At 45.1% G+C, this 16,844-nt stretch overlaps 2 protein-coding genes across 2 annotated transcripts; both read right to left on the reverse strand.

The window, feature by feature from the left end:
- LOC114803280 (kunitz-type protease inhibitor 1-like) lies at positions 1 to 6,708 on the reverse strand. The gene is made up of 10 exons (XM_029002749.1): positions 6,113 to 6,708; positions 5,836 to 5,993; positions 5,326 to 5,467; positions 3,864 to 4,034; positions 3,664 to 3,702; positions 3,347 to 3,472; positions 2,766 to 2,816; positions 2,465 to 2,635; positions 2,256 to 2,315; positions 1 to 899 (listed from the first exon to the last, which is right to left on the reverse strand). Exons 1-10 carry the CDS (start codon positions 6,483 to 6,485, stop codon positions 715 to 717), a joined length of 1,476 nt encoding a protein of 491 aa, XP_028858582.1. The 5' UTR covers positions 6,486 to 6,708; the 3' UTR covers positions 1 to 714.
- Positions 6,709 to 12,782: 6,074 nt separating this feature from the next.
- On the reverse strand, positions 12,783 to 15,335 carry LOC114763706 (espin-like protein). The gene is made up of 5 exons (XM_028953463.1): positions 15,321 to 15,335; positions 15,114 to 15,252; positions 14,901 to 15,031; positions 14,343 to 14,516; positions 12,783 to 14,271 (listed from the first exon to the last, which is right to left on the reverse strand). Exons 1-5 carry the CDS (start codon positions 15,333 to 15,335, stop codon positions 12,829 to 12,831), a joined length of 1,902 nt encoding a protein of 633 aa, XP_028809296.1. The 3' UTR covers positions 12,783 to 12,828.
- Positions 15,336 to 16,844: the final 1,509 nt, after the last annotated feature.

Raw genomic sequence — 16,844 nt, forward strand, 5'->3', positions numbered from 1 at the left:
TTTAGATGCATATCAAAAACTTTTATTTAAATGGCTAAGATATTAAAAACGGAAACACTCATACATAAAAAACACAAACATTACAGTACAGGCCAAACTAGTAAAACTATACATGAATATTCTGGCTTCAGATGAAGACAATTCCGGAGTTCTCGTTTCCCTCATGACACAGACTCCCGATGAAGCCGTACGATGAGAGTTCATGGTTTTTTTTTTTTTTTTTTTTTAAACCTGACAGTCGAAACTGGGGCTCATTAAAAATCTTCCACTGAGACGTACAAATATCCAAAACGCAACCGAGAATAATAGTAATAATAATAACCTGAGCTAGCTGATATCAGTATATACACAAACAGCGAAGGAGCCTCTTGAATCCACGACCTGGATTCACGAACAGATCTACCTCCAACCAACAAAAGTTCCCTTGACGACTCATAAATGTACTTCTTGGCACAACCCCCGGTTTCCAAATAACAATTCAAGCAAAAATAAAGCGATCTGCACACAAAGTGCTCTGCTTCAGGAGGGTATTCAGAACAAACCCAGAGTAACTATCAGCATTTCTAATGTAGTACATTTTGCTGCCCTTTAGACAGACGTTGTAAGTGGGACGTTTATGATGCGAGGCAAACGAAACCCTGGCCAGCAGTAAACCAGGTAAACGAGTTGGAACTGCGATTGGCCGCAGCCCGGATTCGGGGATACGGAGTCTGTTCAGACTGGCTTGGTGGTGGAATTGTACACCATGTTATCGGAGTCCTCCTGGAGCTGGATCTGGGGCGGACTGGTGGCCACAGGTTGGTGATCCGCCCTCTTCCTTTTCTTCAGGACGCAGTAGCCAATCACAGCTAAGGCTGCAAAGACGGCGACTAAAAGCAGGACTAATGCAGCGATGGAGCCTGTAAATAGAGTTGTAAAAAAATATATCAGGTAACAGCTTTCCCTTGACCTCCGTGGGGAAATAAAAAAAAAAAAAAAACCACGGAGACCCACCGTGCGAACCACAATCTGTCTGCACAAGCAGCGTCTCAGTACTGTTAAGTAACAGTGAACGTTTTTGACCATGGTCTGCTGTATAAAACTCAGAAGCTGGATTACAGAAGTGCTCCCACCACCTTGCTTTTAACCTTCAGAACTGAGTTAATTCTTCATGGCATGGGTTCAACAAGACGTTTTCCCTCAAGAGAATTTAGTCCACGCTGACATGATCGCATCACAAAGTTGCTGCGCATTTGTCATCAGAACTCAGTCATGTTCCAGAAAGCAGTCTGAGATGATTTGAGACTGGCGACATGGCTACTTCCAGCAGGGTAATGCACCATCAGTAGACCATGTATGGATGGACATGATCAGCAACAATAAATCGAACTAGCCGCGCACTGTCCTGTCCCACGTAAATTACTTTGGGGACAGTGGTACTTGGGGCCTGGCGGGTAATGAAGCAGACTCGGAATCGAAGGGTTGTGGATTCATATCCCAAATAGTCAAGGTGCTACAGAGGCCCCCCGGAACAAGGTTCCGTCCCCACACACTGCTCCCCGGGCGCCCACGGCTCACTAAGGATGATGAGTTACATGCAGAGGACACATTTTGTTGTGTCACAGTATCACAATGGGATGGTAGTAGCCTAGTGGGTAACACACTTGCCTATGAACCAGAAGACTACAGAGTCACAGGTTCAAATCCCACTTACTACCATTGTGTCCCTGAGCAAGACACTTAACCCTAAGTTGCTCCAGGGGGACTGTCCCTGTAATTACTGATTGTAAGTCGCTCTGGATAAGAGCGTCTGATAAATGCCATAAATGTAAATGTAAACAATGACAAAAAAACAAATCACTTTCAATACTAAAATACATTGCCAGAGAAACTATGTTCAGCAACAATAAATCGCCCAAAGTGTGGCAAGAAAAATTCTCCCCACACCATGACACCATCAGAAGCAGCCTGAAGCACTGATTCAAGGCAGAATGGATCCATGCTTTCATATTGGGGAGTGGTGGCCTAGTGGTTAAGGATGCGGCCCCGTTCGAACCCTGATCCGCTGAGGTGCCACCGAGTGTCTGGGTGGGGTGTGTAAAAATCACTCACCTCACTTTCTATAACCACCCAGGCAGGATTAATGTATTAAAAATAAATGCCACGCTTTTGCCGTTGTATTATTTGCACTCTTCTGGTTGCAAAGGCATGTGAAAATAGCAATAAATTAAAAAAAATAAAAATTATTTAAACAATGTAACGTGCAAAAGTGATACCTGATTTGGGGTCCCCTGGAGGTGAACGATCAAACAATCCTTTTGCGAAGACATCTTTATCTGCAATAAAGTGCACAATGTAAACGAGCTGGAGGTTCTCCACAATCCTTCTGGCATTTAGTAACGTGTTCATCCAGCCCTAAACCTAGTTTTTTTTTTTTTTGGTTGTTTAAATCGCAAGTTAATAATTAGACCCTTTTATTATTTACCGGTCACCAACTTGCACGTATCCATGCAGACGCGCTCCTGCTCAAAGTTGTTCTTGTTCCCATCACAGCCACCATATGTGAAGCGGTAGCAGCGGCGGTCCATTGGGTCGTAGTACCAGTGGGACATGCTGGCACGGCAGGGGCCCGTCACCGGAGGCTCAGTACAGTGTGCTGAAAGCAGGTGAAGTTTAAAAAATTTAAAACACCTTATTTTCCATTTATAATGGCTATTATACACCAAATGAGTGGCTGAATAAGCCTCAAGGAGCAGATCTCCAAAATCCTAGAATGAGAATCTCACCTTTATCTTCATCCACGTGTATATGCAGCAGTCTGGAAAGAGTCCTATTGACTGAGGCGGAGGGAGAAAAAGTAAATGTATTACTGTACTGACAGATGGGTCTTTTTTTTTTGTCTAGTCCATGATAAGACAATTTAAGTAGACTTATTGAAAAATAAAAAATCATAAACTAAATGCACAGTTATGTGATCTAATAGAATACAATTAATTATCCTTGTAACCATTATTTATAGATAAAAAGAAAGATAATAATAAAAAAAAAAAAAGATTTGGTCTACAAAACAGGGTCGTTGCTCAGCCCCTCGCCTCTCTGCCTAGTGGGGGTCAATTATGTGCATTGCTGGAACTCAAAAACTGTGTCCCCGCAGTCCTGGCTCTATAAAACCATTTGTTTCTGACAACACAGTTCCAGCAATGTGGGTTGTGAAAAATCTGCCGCATCCTCACAACTAGATGCAAGGAAAAGAGATTGCTGAGACAATGAGAATGAGATGTGAATGATTCTTTCTGTATTGATCAAGGGTCCATTTCGAATGGACACAGGTCTGGATGTGCATGTGCGGGTGTGTTGGTGTTCTCACTCATGCTGCATCCACTTTCATCAGCACCGTTGCTGCAGTGCGCCACGCCATCACATTCCAACGAGTCGTCCACACAGCAGCCGGGTTTACACGTGAACTGGTCGTCTCGACACGTCGCACCACAAGCTGCGTCCCAAACAGGAAAAACACCCCTCACATCTAACTGGTAATAACAGTACGCAGGAGCTTAATATTACGGAACCAACTATTGCCCGTTTGCATCGTCCCCATAGGACAACCAGATTAGGTTAAATCAGTATTGGCAAAAATGCTCCTACGAATCAATAAAACGAAAGAGGAAAAAATTCTCTACTTACCTTCATGCTCTGGAACGCCACTTCTTCTAAAACTAGAAGCTATACAGAACAAACAGAAACAAACAATGAACAGCATGAAGCACAAGGAGTGATTATAAATATTTACAGCATGAAACAGATATAAAAATGGAACAGTCGTCGTATAGAAACACTTTTTTTTTTTTTTTTCCCAGGAATATCTTTGAGGAGGAAACTCGTACCGGAGATGCCATTGCAAGCCGCGATGCACTCTTTCTCGGAGAGATAATTGTTGAGGTTTGCTTTGCAGCCCCCAAACACAAAACTCTCACACTTCTCAGATGCAGCGTTGTAGTGCCAGCGGGTAAAGGAACCCTTACATGGCCCCGTCTTTTTCGGGACCAGGCAATGGTCTACGACACACAGGAGCAAAAGTTGAGTATGATGGTGTGTCAATGTCACAACAGCAGCGTGGAGAAGGTACGAGAATAAGAATCCTGAATTTAAGAAAAATTTATACAATTTAAAAAAAAAAAAAAAAAAAAAAATTAATACAATACCCCCAATTTGAATTAAGTTCACAGTTCCAAAAACGAGATGGCTCACATGTTAATATCAGTTCATAGTTCAGTGGAAGTCACTTATCAAACGTTTTTTGTTCATACGTTTAACACTTGTTAAGTATTGTAATAATTTTTTTTATCTGCCTAAATTTTTGAAAATCGTTTTTTACTGGATGATTCTGGACGATCAATTCAATGCAATTTCCCACTTGTGGGACTAATAAAGGATGATTTTATCTTATCTTATGATTGACAAACTTCATTACAGGTCATTTGTAGTTGTTCATGTCTGATAAAGAAAACAATACGACGGCAACATTTAAAGAATTTCCCTGGAATCCTGTGGCATTCTTCCATTTCTAGTTTATCTAGTTTTTCGCATCTGTGGGACGCTCAACCAGCACAACATTCCTACAGAATTTTAAAGTAGGATTTAAAGAGTGCCGTACCCCACCCCGCGCCCACATTCGCTCATGCACCTTTTTCCCCAGCGCTGCTGCAACTACTGCGCGCCTGAGAATTCCACGTGAACTAGCGATTCCCCCTTTAAAAGCAGGAAGCAGCCCTGCAGTGTCTACGCCCAAAAACATCTCCACACCCACGATGCATTTCAACAGCCAGCGTGCCGTACGCTGGAAAGAGGAGAGAAGCGCCTCCAGGGAGCGGTACGGCCTGAGTTTACATCACCGCCCCCAAAAAAGGGCGGGGCCAGTGAAGTCACCCCCTGTGACTCTTTGTATTGACGTTGCTGAGCCGTTACGGATTTAACCGCCCACAACACGTACGGAACACGCCAAACCAGTTTCAGTCCTGGATTTCACGTTTTCCCATCAGTCTCTATCATCTCATCTAAAAGCATGTACGTATAATTAGTTAAACGGAAAATATAATACATTTAATAAAATTAATAATAACAAAAAAATAAAAAATTTAATTCAGAAAGATTCAAGCCCAACCAAGTAATACTGCATAAATTAAGATTTCAGAAGTTAAACACTTCTTTTCAAAATGATTTTTCATGAATATCAACATAAAGCTACGGTCCATACTTAAATTAATTAGTCGAATCTTATACGGAGGGATCATCACAGTTCTAATTAATTCAAACTAAGATCTATGTTTGCCTTTCCGCGGTACTCACGTTCCGACTGTTGGTGGGTGAGGACCAGGACCTGGACCTCTGCGGTGGCGGACTGGTCGTGGGAGTCGGTTACTTTGAGCTGAAATACGTAAACTCCCGGGAAAAGGTTGGACACCATAACCTGATCTTCATATCCCGTTTTCTAGAGAAGAACGGAAGAAACGGCATGGAAACGAACAAAAATCCCCACACTACATAAAACCAAAAATGAGACGTAACCAAGGCAATAGAGGCTTTTTAATTATGTGGAATCTTCCACATACATATACATATACATAGCCCCGGCTACCACCAACCCTTAACTAGTGTAGCCCGGTTTGATCTGATCACATTGTCAGTGGTGACAGGGCCCTCAGGGCGAAATCCTTGGGGCAGGGGTGGTTAAGGAAACGGCCCCGTAATCAGAAGGTTGCCGGTTCGAATCCCGACACTGCCCACTCAGGGTGATGGTTAAAAACAGAGGACACATTTTGTTGTGGCAGCGTATGCTGTGCATTAAATCCGCTTTACCTCCATCACCACGGACTGGTTTCCTTGCACCAGACTCCAGTCGTATCTGGCGATCTTCTTGTCGTCCCAGCTCTCGACGCCGTTGAGGGTGACGGACTCCATGGGCTGGGCCACCACGGCGGGTCCGGCATCGGCTACGGGGGGTCGGTCCTTCTCACCTGCGGGGTGGCACACTTTATTACGCCCCGATTCGGAGCGCGTCACAGTCGGTGGTGACGGGGACTGTCCCCCCGGGGACACCCAGGGTTAAGATGGCAGTGGGTGGGGTTCGACTCACCGGCTGTCGGGCCGTCCAGGAACCGCGCGTACACGGAGGCCTTCACGTAGCTGACGAAGCCCTCCTTCCTGGCGAAGTTGCACACGAACCTCTCCTTGTACAGGCAGTCGAACAGGAAGCAGCCGCCCGCGGCGTCCCGCAGGTCGGACAGCGCCACGCTGCACCGGGGGTGGTCGCAGCAGGCGGCGACACAGTCCATGGCGTTGAACCCGGCCAGCAGCGCGGCCCCGGCGTTGATGGAGTCGCTGGTGTCCAGGAAGAAGTCGGCCTTGCCTTCCCGGAAGTCCGCCGCGCAGCTCGGGTCCGAGGAGCTCACCTGGGCCACGGCGAGGAGGAGGAGGAGGAGGAGGAGGAGGAAGAACGCGCGGCGCATTTTCCCTCCAAATGCTTACAGTAATGATTAGAAATATGTAAATACCAATATATATCAACGCAGCCTGCGATAAGATGTCCTATCCGTATCCGGCGTCTTCTGTCCTCTGCAACCGAACCGGCGTCCTCCGGCGTCTCCAGGCGAAGGTGAAAGCGGCTTCCAGGTCCCCGGATCGTGTCGAGACGGTCACACCCAGAGTCCCCCCGGATCGTCCCCCCGGATCGTCCCCCCGGATCGTCCCCCCGGATCGTCCCGGCGAGGTGTGGGCGCGTTACGGCGCAGGTTCGGGGACGCACCTTTCCAAGTTCAGGAAGTGAAGGCGGCGACGCACATGACGCGGGGCGCCTTTTTATCGCCAGACGTCATTAGCGGCTGAGCCCGGCACCGGAGACCGCATCAAAGCACCACGCCGCTTTAAATCAATTACAGTCGGCCCCACGGTCCTCTTTGGTTTCTTTGTTAATAAAAAAAGAACTTTTCAAACAGCGCGACTTGCCCAACGCCGCCAACCGGGGGCAGTATTTCACCAGGAGACCAGGTGAAAACGCTATTAAATTACCGATAAATCACACACACACTCACATATTTATACACATGTGTACAGTACAGGCCAAAAGTTTGGACCTTCTCATTCAGTGCGTTTTCTATAATTTCATGACCATTTACGTTGGTAGATTCTCACTGAAGGCATCAAAACTATGACTGAACACATGTGGAGTTATGTACTTAACAAAAAGTGGAGACCTGGCTTCCACAGTCACCGGACCTGAACCCAGTCCAGATGGTTTGGGGTGAGCTGGACCAACAAGTGCTAAACACCTCTGGGAACTCCTTCAAGACTGTTGGAGAACCATTTCAGGTGACGACCTCTTGAAGCTCATCGAGAGAATGCCAAGAGTGTGCAAAGCAGTAATCAGAGCAAAGAAACTAGAATATAAAACATGTTTTCACTTATTTCACCTTTTTATTAAGTACATAACTCCACATGGTACATAACTCTCTCTCACACACACACACACACACATACACACCACCGGAGACCTCTTTTAATTTCAGCCTTAATGGCAAATTGTTAGTCCTGTAATTTCCTAATTCCGTTCCTGTAGTTGTGACTGTCATTTGTACATAACGCATCGTTGTTTTGCTGTAGTCCGTCTCGCCTTTTGAACTGAGACAGCAGGGCCCTTTCATATCTTTTCAGACAGTAACCAACATCACACAAGCCGGGTTTTTTTTTTTTTTTTTTTTTTACTCCTTTTGAATTTGTTTGAAGTTTCCTTCCTTCTGATCAAAGTGCACCTTTGTTGCTGCAGAAACTTACGTGTAAAAACTTGGTAATGCCATTCATTTGCTCGGGTTTCTCATGGTGTGCAGAAGACAGAAAGCCACCTGCAACGTGTACTGTCTGCTAGCGTTAATGCTTCAGTGCTCGGATTAGAAATGATTAACTGGAACTGGTCACACCTACGTAGACATTCCTCTAAACTCTTTTAATCCGTACAGAGAGATCGCCGGAACCCGCTAAAATGGGGTGGTAGTAGCCTAGTGGGCAACACACGCGCCTATGAACCAGAAGACCACAAAGTCACAGGTTCAAACCCCACTTACTACCACCATGTCCCTGAGTGTCTCCAGGGAGACTGTCCCTGTAACTACTGATTGTAAATCACTCTGCTAAAATCAATAAACCACATTACATCTGATTATTTGGTGTCTCTGCAGCTTTGTTTCTGGTCTGTGCTCATGGCTAGACAGGACTCGCTCTTGATATGTGTGTGCATGTGAATGTCAGGGGTGTAGTTAGTTATGTCTTTATTGCCATTGCACTAAATCAGGATGCTACATATACAACGTAACTGTAGAAGAAGAAAAGAAAGAATGTGAAGTGATTGTCATCAGTGCAGCACAGCACACAGTGACACGGTGAAATGTGTCCTATGTATTTAACCCATCACCCTTGGTGAGCAGTGGGCAGCCATGACAGGCGCCCGGGGAGCAGTGTGTGGGGACGGTGCTTTGCTTGGTGGCACCTCAGCGGATCGGGATTCGAACCGGCAACCTTCTGATTACGGGGCCGCTTCCTTACTCGTTATGCTTGTTAGGACCCTAGGGGCTACTTAACGGTGCAAACAGACAAAGGCAGACTGTGGCAGTGTAGACAATAGACAGTACAGACAGCAATGCAGACGATATACAGAGTACACACAATAAAACCCAGAACATGTCAGTTTACAGGTTAGTATTGAAGCCTTTGTGTGTGTGTGTGTGTGTGTGTGTGTGTGTGTGTGCAGTCTTGATTGGGACTGAGTACGTCAGCATGTTCTCGACGGCACAGCGGTACAAGGTCTCCAGCAGCTTCTCGCTGATGTTGATTCTCCTGAGCACTCCCAGGATGACCGTTGTGGTGTTGGGCTTCCAGGAGTGGACAGTGTGCACCCTCTCCACGCCATCGTCGTTGGTGTAGAGTACAGTGGATCTACCCTGTGCCTTCTGAAGTCCAGGATGATCTCTGTTTTAGTGTTCAGGGGCAGGTTATTTGCCAGGCACCACTTACACAGCCTCAGGACCTCATCGCTGTAGGCAGACAGCATTACATTTACATTTACATTTACATTTACGGCATTTATTAGACGCCCTTATCCAGAGCGACTTACAATCAGTAGTTACAGGGACAGTCACCCACCTGGAGACACTCAGGGTTAAGTGTCTTGCTCAGGGACACAATGGTAGTAAGTGGGATTTGAACCTGGGTCTTCTGGTTTATAGGCGAGTCTACTACCACCCTAGACAGCAGTGTTGTGTCAGCCGCAAACTTGGCCATTGTGTTGCTGATGTGGGTAGATCTGCAGGTCGAGGTGTACAAGGTGAACAGCAGTGGGCTCAGCACACACCCTTGTGTCCAGGTGGGGGACAGGTGGGATCCCAGTCTCACTGTCTGTATAGTGTCTTGTGGGGAAGTCTTTAATCCCGGTGCAGGTCAGTTGTGGGATTCCCAGATGCTGACCAAGATGTCGAGGATGATGGTATGACGTTGATGAAGCGCATTCTGAGGGCAACTCAGCGCAGTGTGAAGTGCGGTGGCAATGGCGTCCTCTGTTGACCTGTTTTCTTGGTAGGAAAAATGGTGGGGGTCAAAGGAGGGGGAGACAGGAGTTGAAGTAATTTTGGACCGTATTGGGATGATGGTGGCGGACATCAGGCTGGTCTGCACAGGCTTTGAGTTCGAACCCAGAGAATGCGTCAAGTCTGGCCGCTTTCCTGAGGTTCACCCTCCTGAGCATCCGTTCAACGTTCCTGCACCTGTACAGTCAGGGGGAGCGAGCAGGAAGCGTGCAAAGAAGGTGTTCACCTCCTCTGCTAGTGCAGCACCCGAGTCTGTACCTGCTTGGGTCTGTCATCTGAAGTTGGTGATTTGTTCAGGAGGTGATTTTTTTTTTTTACCCGTTGTCAGATTTGGCTTTTAAATTTTTTAGATCTGCTCTGGCAGCACTGTAACCGCAGTTATTTCCTGACCTGAAGGCAGCGTTCCGCATCTTGAGCTGTATGTGGACCTGGCTGGTCACCCAGCCAGGTCACACACCCTGTTTGAGAAATGTCACATCCGAGTGTTTCCCAAACAGGATGTGATGTGATGTAGGACACGACAGCCTCTGTGTGTGCAGCCAGATCCCGTTGTTCCATTTGGTGTGAGTGAAGCAGTCTTGGAGGTGAAGGAGCACGTCTTCTGGCCATGTGGTGATGGACTTGATCAATGGAGGAGCAGTGCTTCTTCTGACAGGTGTGTAAGCCCGGGTGTAATATCTACACTAATATTAGGGTAGACAACTCCCTCTCCTACTTTTCTAACATTTCCAATCTCTCTCGCTCGTTCAACATTAGAAGCATTCATCCATATCTATCAAAATTGGCTACCCAGATACATGTCAAATCTATGTTCGTCTCCAAGCTGGACTACTGAAACTCCTGGCTGGTCTTCCTCTTAGCATTACTCGATCTCTCCAGCTGATCCAGAACACTGCAGCATGACTTGTTTTCAACTTTCCCAAATTCTCCCACACCACTCCACTGCTGAGTTCCCTCCACTGGCTTCCTGTAGCTGCTGCACTGTTCCAGGGGGGGACTGTCCCTGTAACTACTGATTGTAAGTCGCTCTGGATAAGGGCGTCTGATAAATGCTGTAAATGTAAATGTGCAGACCAGCTGGCAGGTGTTCTCACTGACATCTTCAACATCTCTCTGAACACCAGCGTTGTTCCAACATGTCTCAAGGCCACCACCATCGTGCCCGTGCCAAAGAAGTCTTCAGTGTCATGTCTCAATGACTACCGTCCCGTTGCACTCACACATCATGATGAAGTGTTTCAAGAGGCTGGTCATGAAACATGTGAAGACCATTATGCCCTCCATCCTGGAGCCACTGCAAAATTGTCCAAACCGCTCCACGGACGATGCCATCGCCACCACCCTGCATCTGACCCTCACCCATCTGAACAATAAGGACACATAAGAATGAATGCTGTTCATAGACTTCAGTTCAGCATTCAACACCATCAGTCTCAGCATTTCTCAGCACCTGATCGAGAAGCTTAAACTGCTGGGCCTGAACACCTCCCTCTGCAACTGGATCTTGGACTTCCTGACTGAGAGATCGGGAACAGCTCCACCACACTGAGCACTGGAGCTCCTCAGGGCTCTGTGCTCAGTCCAATGCTGTTCACCCTGCTGAACCACGACTGTGCAGCGATGCACAGCTCCAAACACATCATCAAGTTTGCTGATGACACGATCATGGTGGGTCTCATCAACAAGAAAAATGAGTCAGCATACAGAGAGGAGGTGCAAAAACTGATGGACTGGTGTAAGGTCAACAATTTATTTCTGAACGTGGACAAAACAAAAGAGATGATTGTTAATTTCATAAGACAAAGGAGGATTATTCTTCACTGAACATTGACAGATCTTGTGTGAAGATAGTCAAGAATAAAAAGTTTCTCTGTGTTCATCTAGAGGAGAACCTCTCCTGGATTCTCAACACCAGCTCAACCATCAAGAAAGCCCAGCAGCATCTCTACTACCTGCAGATGCTGAGGAAAGCTCATCTACCACCACCCATCCTCACCACTTTCTTCAGAGGAACTGTTGAAAGAATTCTGACCAGCTGCATCATTGTCTGGTTTGGGAACTGCACCATATTGGACCACAAGACCCTACAGCGTATAGTGAGGACAGCTGAGAAGATCAGTCTCTCTTCCCTCCATAATGGACATTTACCACACACGCTGCATCAGGAAAGCATGGGTGGTAGTAGCCTAGTGGGTAACACACTCGCCTATGAACCAGAAGACCCAGGTTCAAATTCCACTTACTACCATTGTGGCCCTGAGCAAGACACTTAACCCTGAGTGTCTCCAGGGGGACTGTCCCTGTAACAACTGATTGTAAGTCGCTCTGGATAAGGGCGTCTGATAAATGCTGTAAATGTAAATGTAAATGTAAGCCACCAGCATTGTGAAGGACTTTACACACCCCTCACAAGCACTCTTCACCCTCCTGCCATCTGCGAAAAGGTACTGAAGCATTTTGGCCCTCACTGCCAGACTGTGCAACTGAACACTCAGGAACTTTCCCCTTTGGACAGACACACACACACTACCTCAGTTAAATTGAGTAATATTATCTATTTTTGCCCTGTTCCTTTTTACACAGCTGTCTCATTGTTGTCTACATGTTTTTTTTTTTTTTTTTTTATTTGGCATGGTGGATCAGGGATCAGTCAATCTGTAGTTCCCGGAGGCAGAAGTTGACAGAGGACACCATCACTTCGGCTAGGGTCCTGTGCAACCAAAGTGAAGGCCTCGAACGCGGAGAGGTCTGTGGCTGATGACACTTGCTGGTTCCTGGCGAGTTAAGTGTGGAGGAGATGCTGGGATACAAAGGACCCACTGGACTGATGTGATTCAGGGTTCAGGGAGGTTGACAGTAGGACCTGTCAAAACCCATTTGGGCATATTGACTGTTTTGGGCTATATTAGAAATAAACGTTGTTGTTCACTTGACACAGTGAAGCTTCGCTAGCACAACCCGCCCCAAACACACACACACACACACACACACACACACACATGCAGATTCAAAGTGATGCAGGATTTAATGTCAACTTCAAACATAAATATAGGTAAGATTATTTGCCATAAACTTTTTAAAATTTACAATCTGTCAAGATATAGCAGAAATAACAAGCATGAGTCTTGAGTTATGATTCAGGTTAAATTTGGATTAAGTTACACTTGTCCATGGTCTATGCAATTAGCTGAAATATTGATAATTAGGTCTGAAATCATTGTTAAAAATCAAAAAGTTCCGCTTCTTTCTCTTTCCAAAAAGCAAAACTACGATTGATGTATCTGCATATTTCATCATTGTTGTAACTCAAGAACTCTGTATTGTTGCTCTTTTCCCATGTTGGCCCATGACCAGTGTTCTCAACAACAACCCTATGATGACTAGAGCTGCTTGAACATAGATCTGAACTTGCTTCTCTCCCAAAAAACTGAGCTTTGATGTCTTCAAAACCGTCCTTCCACTGACGCTTTCCAGCCTGGATCTCCTGCAGGATGGTTTTGTGGAAATCCCTCACTGTCTCCCAGGGGAAGCTGCCCACGTGGTCAAATACTTCAAAGCACAGCAGATGCCTCATCTTTCTCTCCTCTGAAGGAAGCTCCTGCTCCAGTATGTGAAAGTAGCCGAGCATGAAGAGGTCAAGTGTGAGGCCGTCATAAGGTACTGGTGCACCATCTACAAATGGAAGAAACTGTTCCGGAGAGTAAATGGTCTGTTTCCTGTTGAGGCTTTGGAAGTGACATAAAGGAGCTCCAGTTAGGAAGGCCCTCCAGTTTTTGATCATCTTATCTATAGCAATCATTTGAGTGCAGAAGTAACCGAGAGACGTTTGTCTGTGTTGAGTGGCTGCCATTGACGTGCATTCATTAGTTTGGTAGTTGTTGAAGCTCGCTCTCATTTTAGTTTTCAGAGATATAGCATAGGCCGACTTCTTCCAGTGGCTCAGAAATAGGACCACAATCCTCTCTTTTCGCAATGTGGTGCTTTCCATGATCGGCGCATTGCACTTTCCACTGAGGGTCGTGTTGTGGTCAATGCCAGTGTCCAGTTTGGTAACAGAATGGCCTTTGACTTCCAGAAAATGTGTGGCAGTGGAGAGCTGATGCTCATTGGTATGTTGGGCTGAAGCTTTGCTCATTATCCCAGCAAAGGGGTAGATGGTGTCTACCTGATTCTCAAAGTTAGACCTCAGAGTCCTCACTGACACACCTGACAGTTGTATTTCTCGCTCTATCTTCTCCCTTCTGGAGTAGTTCTGGTGTCGTGGAGGAGAAGCTACAACCATTTCCCCAGGCTCTTCGTCGTCTTCTCGACCTGTGATGTTGTTCAGAATCAGAGTCATGCTCTTGACTATTCCTGAAATACGACTGCACCACACAGGCAACGGCAGCGGGCCCTCGTGGCCTGGAGGTTGCTCGTGTAAGAACTGTGTGTTGACAGTGATGTTGACTATTGGAGCCGGAAGGAGCGACCTTAGCTCCTCGGTTAAGCGGGCCAGCTCCAGCTCATAGGCCTGGCACCTCTTTTGCAAAGAGACGTTCTCTATCTGCTCCTCTAGATAAGTGAGGTCATCTTTGGTGAGAAGTTCACCAAAAGGGCCTAGAATGGCAGCATGGACGTGGGAATATTTCCATCCATCCAGGTCTGTTCCTTGGATGCTGCTTCCCTGATTAAAAACATTTATAGGCAAAGATGAGCATTTCACAGCAGATGTAGAGATTAACATGAATTCTGTACCTTCTGGTCCTGGTCTTCCTCATTCCACAATCGACTCTGAAGCTTGTGGACCATCACCTGTCTTTTCCATTCTGCAATTGGTTGGCCATTTGCATCATGGGTAGGCACAAGACAATCAATGTCAGTGAGACAGGCCTCTTCATTTGGGTGAACCACCATGTCGTTCTCTCCTTTCTGTCAAAGGATCATTCAAATAAACCATCTGCTATAAATCTACAGCAGTACATCTGAAACTGGTGTTTATTGCTCATAATATCATACTTTGTTGTTCAAATCTAACCATCAATATTCTTTTTTTCACAAATGTTCATCCTTAATTTAAGGCTATTGCCTACACTTGATAAACTAGTCATAATACATAAATAACTAGTCATAATAAAATAAATAGGTTGTTCTCTCAGCCAATCAGAATGGCAGGTCAGATCTCACCATTGTATTAACGTTGAATTTAAGGATTTAAATGGTCTGCAATAATCTACAGTATAGTTTTAAAAAGCTGATTTACAGTATATACTATGAATACAGTGTACAAATCACATGTATAAAACCCCAATTCACCGGAATATTGACGCTTTGCCCAGTGAAAACTGCTGTAATCCCTGCATGTTTTAGCGATCTCATTGACTTCATTTGGAACAAAAGACTTGATTCTTCCTCTGGAGACCTCGTCTTGCTGAACGTGTTCACAACTGTCAAATAAATACAACAACGTGTGTTCATAACCAACATCGAGCAGGCCTTTAGTGCAGCAGTGCCATGAATATTCCTCACCTGTAGAAGCCACCTGCACCTGCTGGAAGGAGCCGGTGGCAGCTGCACTGGCCGGCTGGTGTGTGGAGGGTGGTGACAAGAACGTGGGCACAGGAGAAGATGGACATGATCGGGGCTGTGGAGGAACCTGCTTCACTGGCTGCAAAGAGGAGAAAGATCTTCAGTTAACAGCCGGCAGGTGACAGGTGTTTACTCTAATATAGATACCTTGCCGCTCTCCATCATGGACCTGAGGCTAAGGCAGCCTGGAGATTACTTTTTGGTGGTCCTCTTGTACAGAAAGATGAAACTTGAATTTCTGGAGCAGATCATAGAGAGGAATTCAGTCATGATTTCTGTCAGGTACCAAGTATATTCTACTTATATTCTACACAAATAAGTTAATAAATCATAAAAAATGGTATTATTAAATAATGTATAATTATTTATTCATTCAAGTATTTAATTGTTCCTACAAATAATTATTGTACCTGAATCATTGTTCTTGAAAAAATGGAACAATAAATCATAAAATAGAGAAAGAAAAAATACATGATGTGCACCACAACACTGGTTGTAAAAGTTCTTGCTCTGTCATTTGAACAGTCCTGTGATTTGATTGGAAACACAGTGCTGGGCAGTATTAATGTCTGACTCAAACTGTCTTCATAATTTGTCAAAGTCAGATGAGAAATGCATGGTGTGGAGCAACGCATGATTAAATTATGTGTGAATTGTGTAAATGTGTTAGTCCTGCTGTAAATGCTTCCGAAAAACCCTGAGCCAAAACCCATATGATGTCGTTCACTTATGCAATCTGCTGACAGGACCTGGTCTCCTGGACTCAAGAGAGACGTGAAATATGAGACAGGATTGTTTACTGCACATCACCCCCTACTTGGCACATGGGATAAAGGGGCCACCCGATCAGACGTTTCAAGTGACTACTGTACCAAACCCACAGTGATTCACACTGGTCCTCGTGATTCATTCATATGAGTCGTGTGAGTTGTGCTCATGGTTGTATTCAGGTATCACTACTCTCTGTATTTCACTGTACATAAACAGTGTGTGTGTGTGTGTGTGTGTGTGTGTGTGTGTGTGTGTATATATAAATATAAATATGTGTGTGTGTGTGTGTGTGTGTGTGTGTCTATTTTTGAGCAAGTGGTGCAGAAATGCATGTGAAGTGCTCACATCACTAACACACACATTTTTTAGGACTTATTAAATGGAGAGCCACAGTCAAAATGCACAACAGAATAACTGTGTGAACCAATTGAACCCAAAATACACTGCAAGATACACTGCAGGTGGCAACTGACATATCAGCATCAACATGAATCTTACTTTTTAATGTATCAATCAGATGTATATATTCTGAAATATTCCAGCAGATGTATTCTTTAATTGTCTCATTAAAAAAAAGTATTCTGAATATTGCAACAAAGACATCTACTGATATTTTTTGCATTTTGATTATATGACTGTATATGAAAGTCTGTGTTTAGCAATTTCATTAACAACAACCTTTAAACAATACTATGCTAAACAAAACAAATAGATGATCCATTAACTTTATATTTCACGTGGATGAATGTTGTAATGTGAATTTGCCAAAATCTATGAATTTATCTACAAATATGAATTAAAACAGAAATAAACTTACAATCACTGCTCAGTCAAACCAGGCAAAGAGCACTGCTGGAAACGTGAATTTCTTAGGCTCAGTCATGAGAATATCAGACAGTA

This window comes from Denticeps clupeoides, chromosome 14 (assembly GCF_900700375.1).
Source record: "Denticeps clupeoides chromosome 14, fDenClu1.1, whole genome shotgun sequence".
NCBI lineage: Eukaryota > Metazoa > Chordata > Actinopteri > Clupeiformes > Denticipitidae > Denticeps > Denticeps clupeoides.

What these genes read in the sequence shown, in the direction of transcription:
- LOC114803280 (XM_029002749.1), bottom strand. Translation starts at nt 6,485, where the DNA reads ATGCGCCGCGCGTTCTTCCTCCTCCTCCTCCTCCTCCTCCTCCTCGCC. An exon ending in CCTGGACGGCCCGACAGCCG is followed by an intron (nt 5,994 to 6,112) that starts GTGAGTCGAACC and finishes GCCACCCCGCAG; the next exon opens with GTGAGAAGGACCGACCCCCC. An exon ending in TGGCGTTCCAGAGCATGAAG is followed by an intron (nt 3,473 to 3,663) that starts GTAAGTAGAGAA and finishes TTTGGGACGCAG; the next exon opens with CTTGTGGTGCGACGTGTCGA.
- LOC114763706 (XM_028953463.1), bottom strand. An exon ending in GGCAAAGCGTCAATATTCCG is followed by an intron (nt 14,517 to 14,900) that starts GTGAATTGGGGT and finishes ATCCTTTGACAG; the next exon opens with AAAGGAGAGAACGACATGGT. An exon ending in AGGAAGACCAGGACCAGAAG is followed by an intron (nt 14,272 to 14,342) that starts GTACAGAATTCA and finishes GTTTTTAATCAG; the next exon opens with GGAAGCAGCATCCAAGGAAC.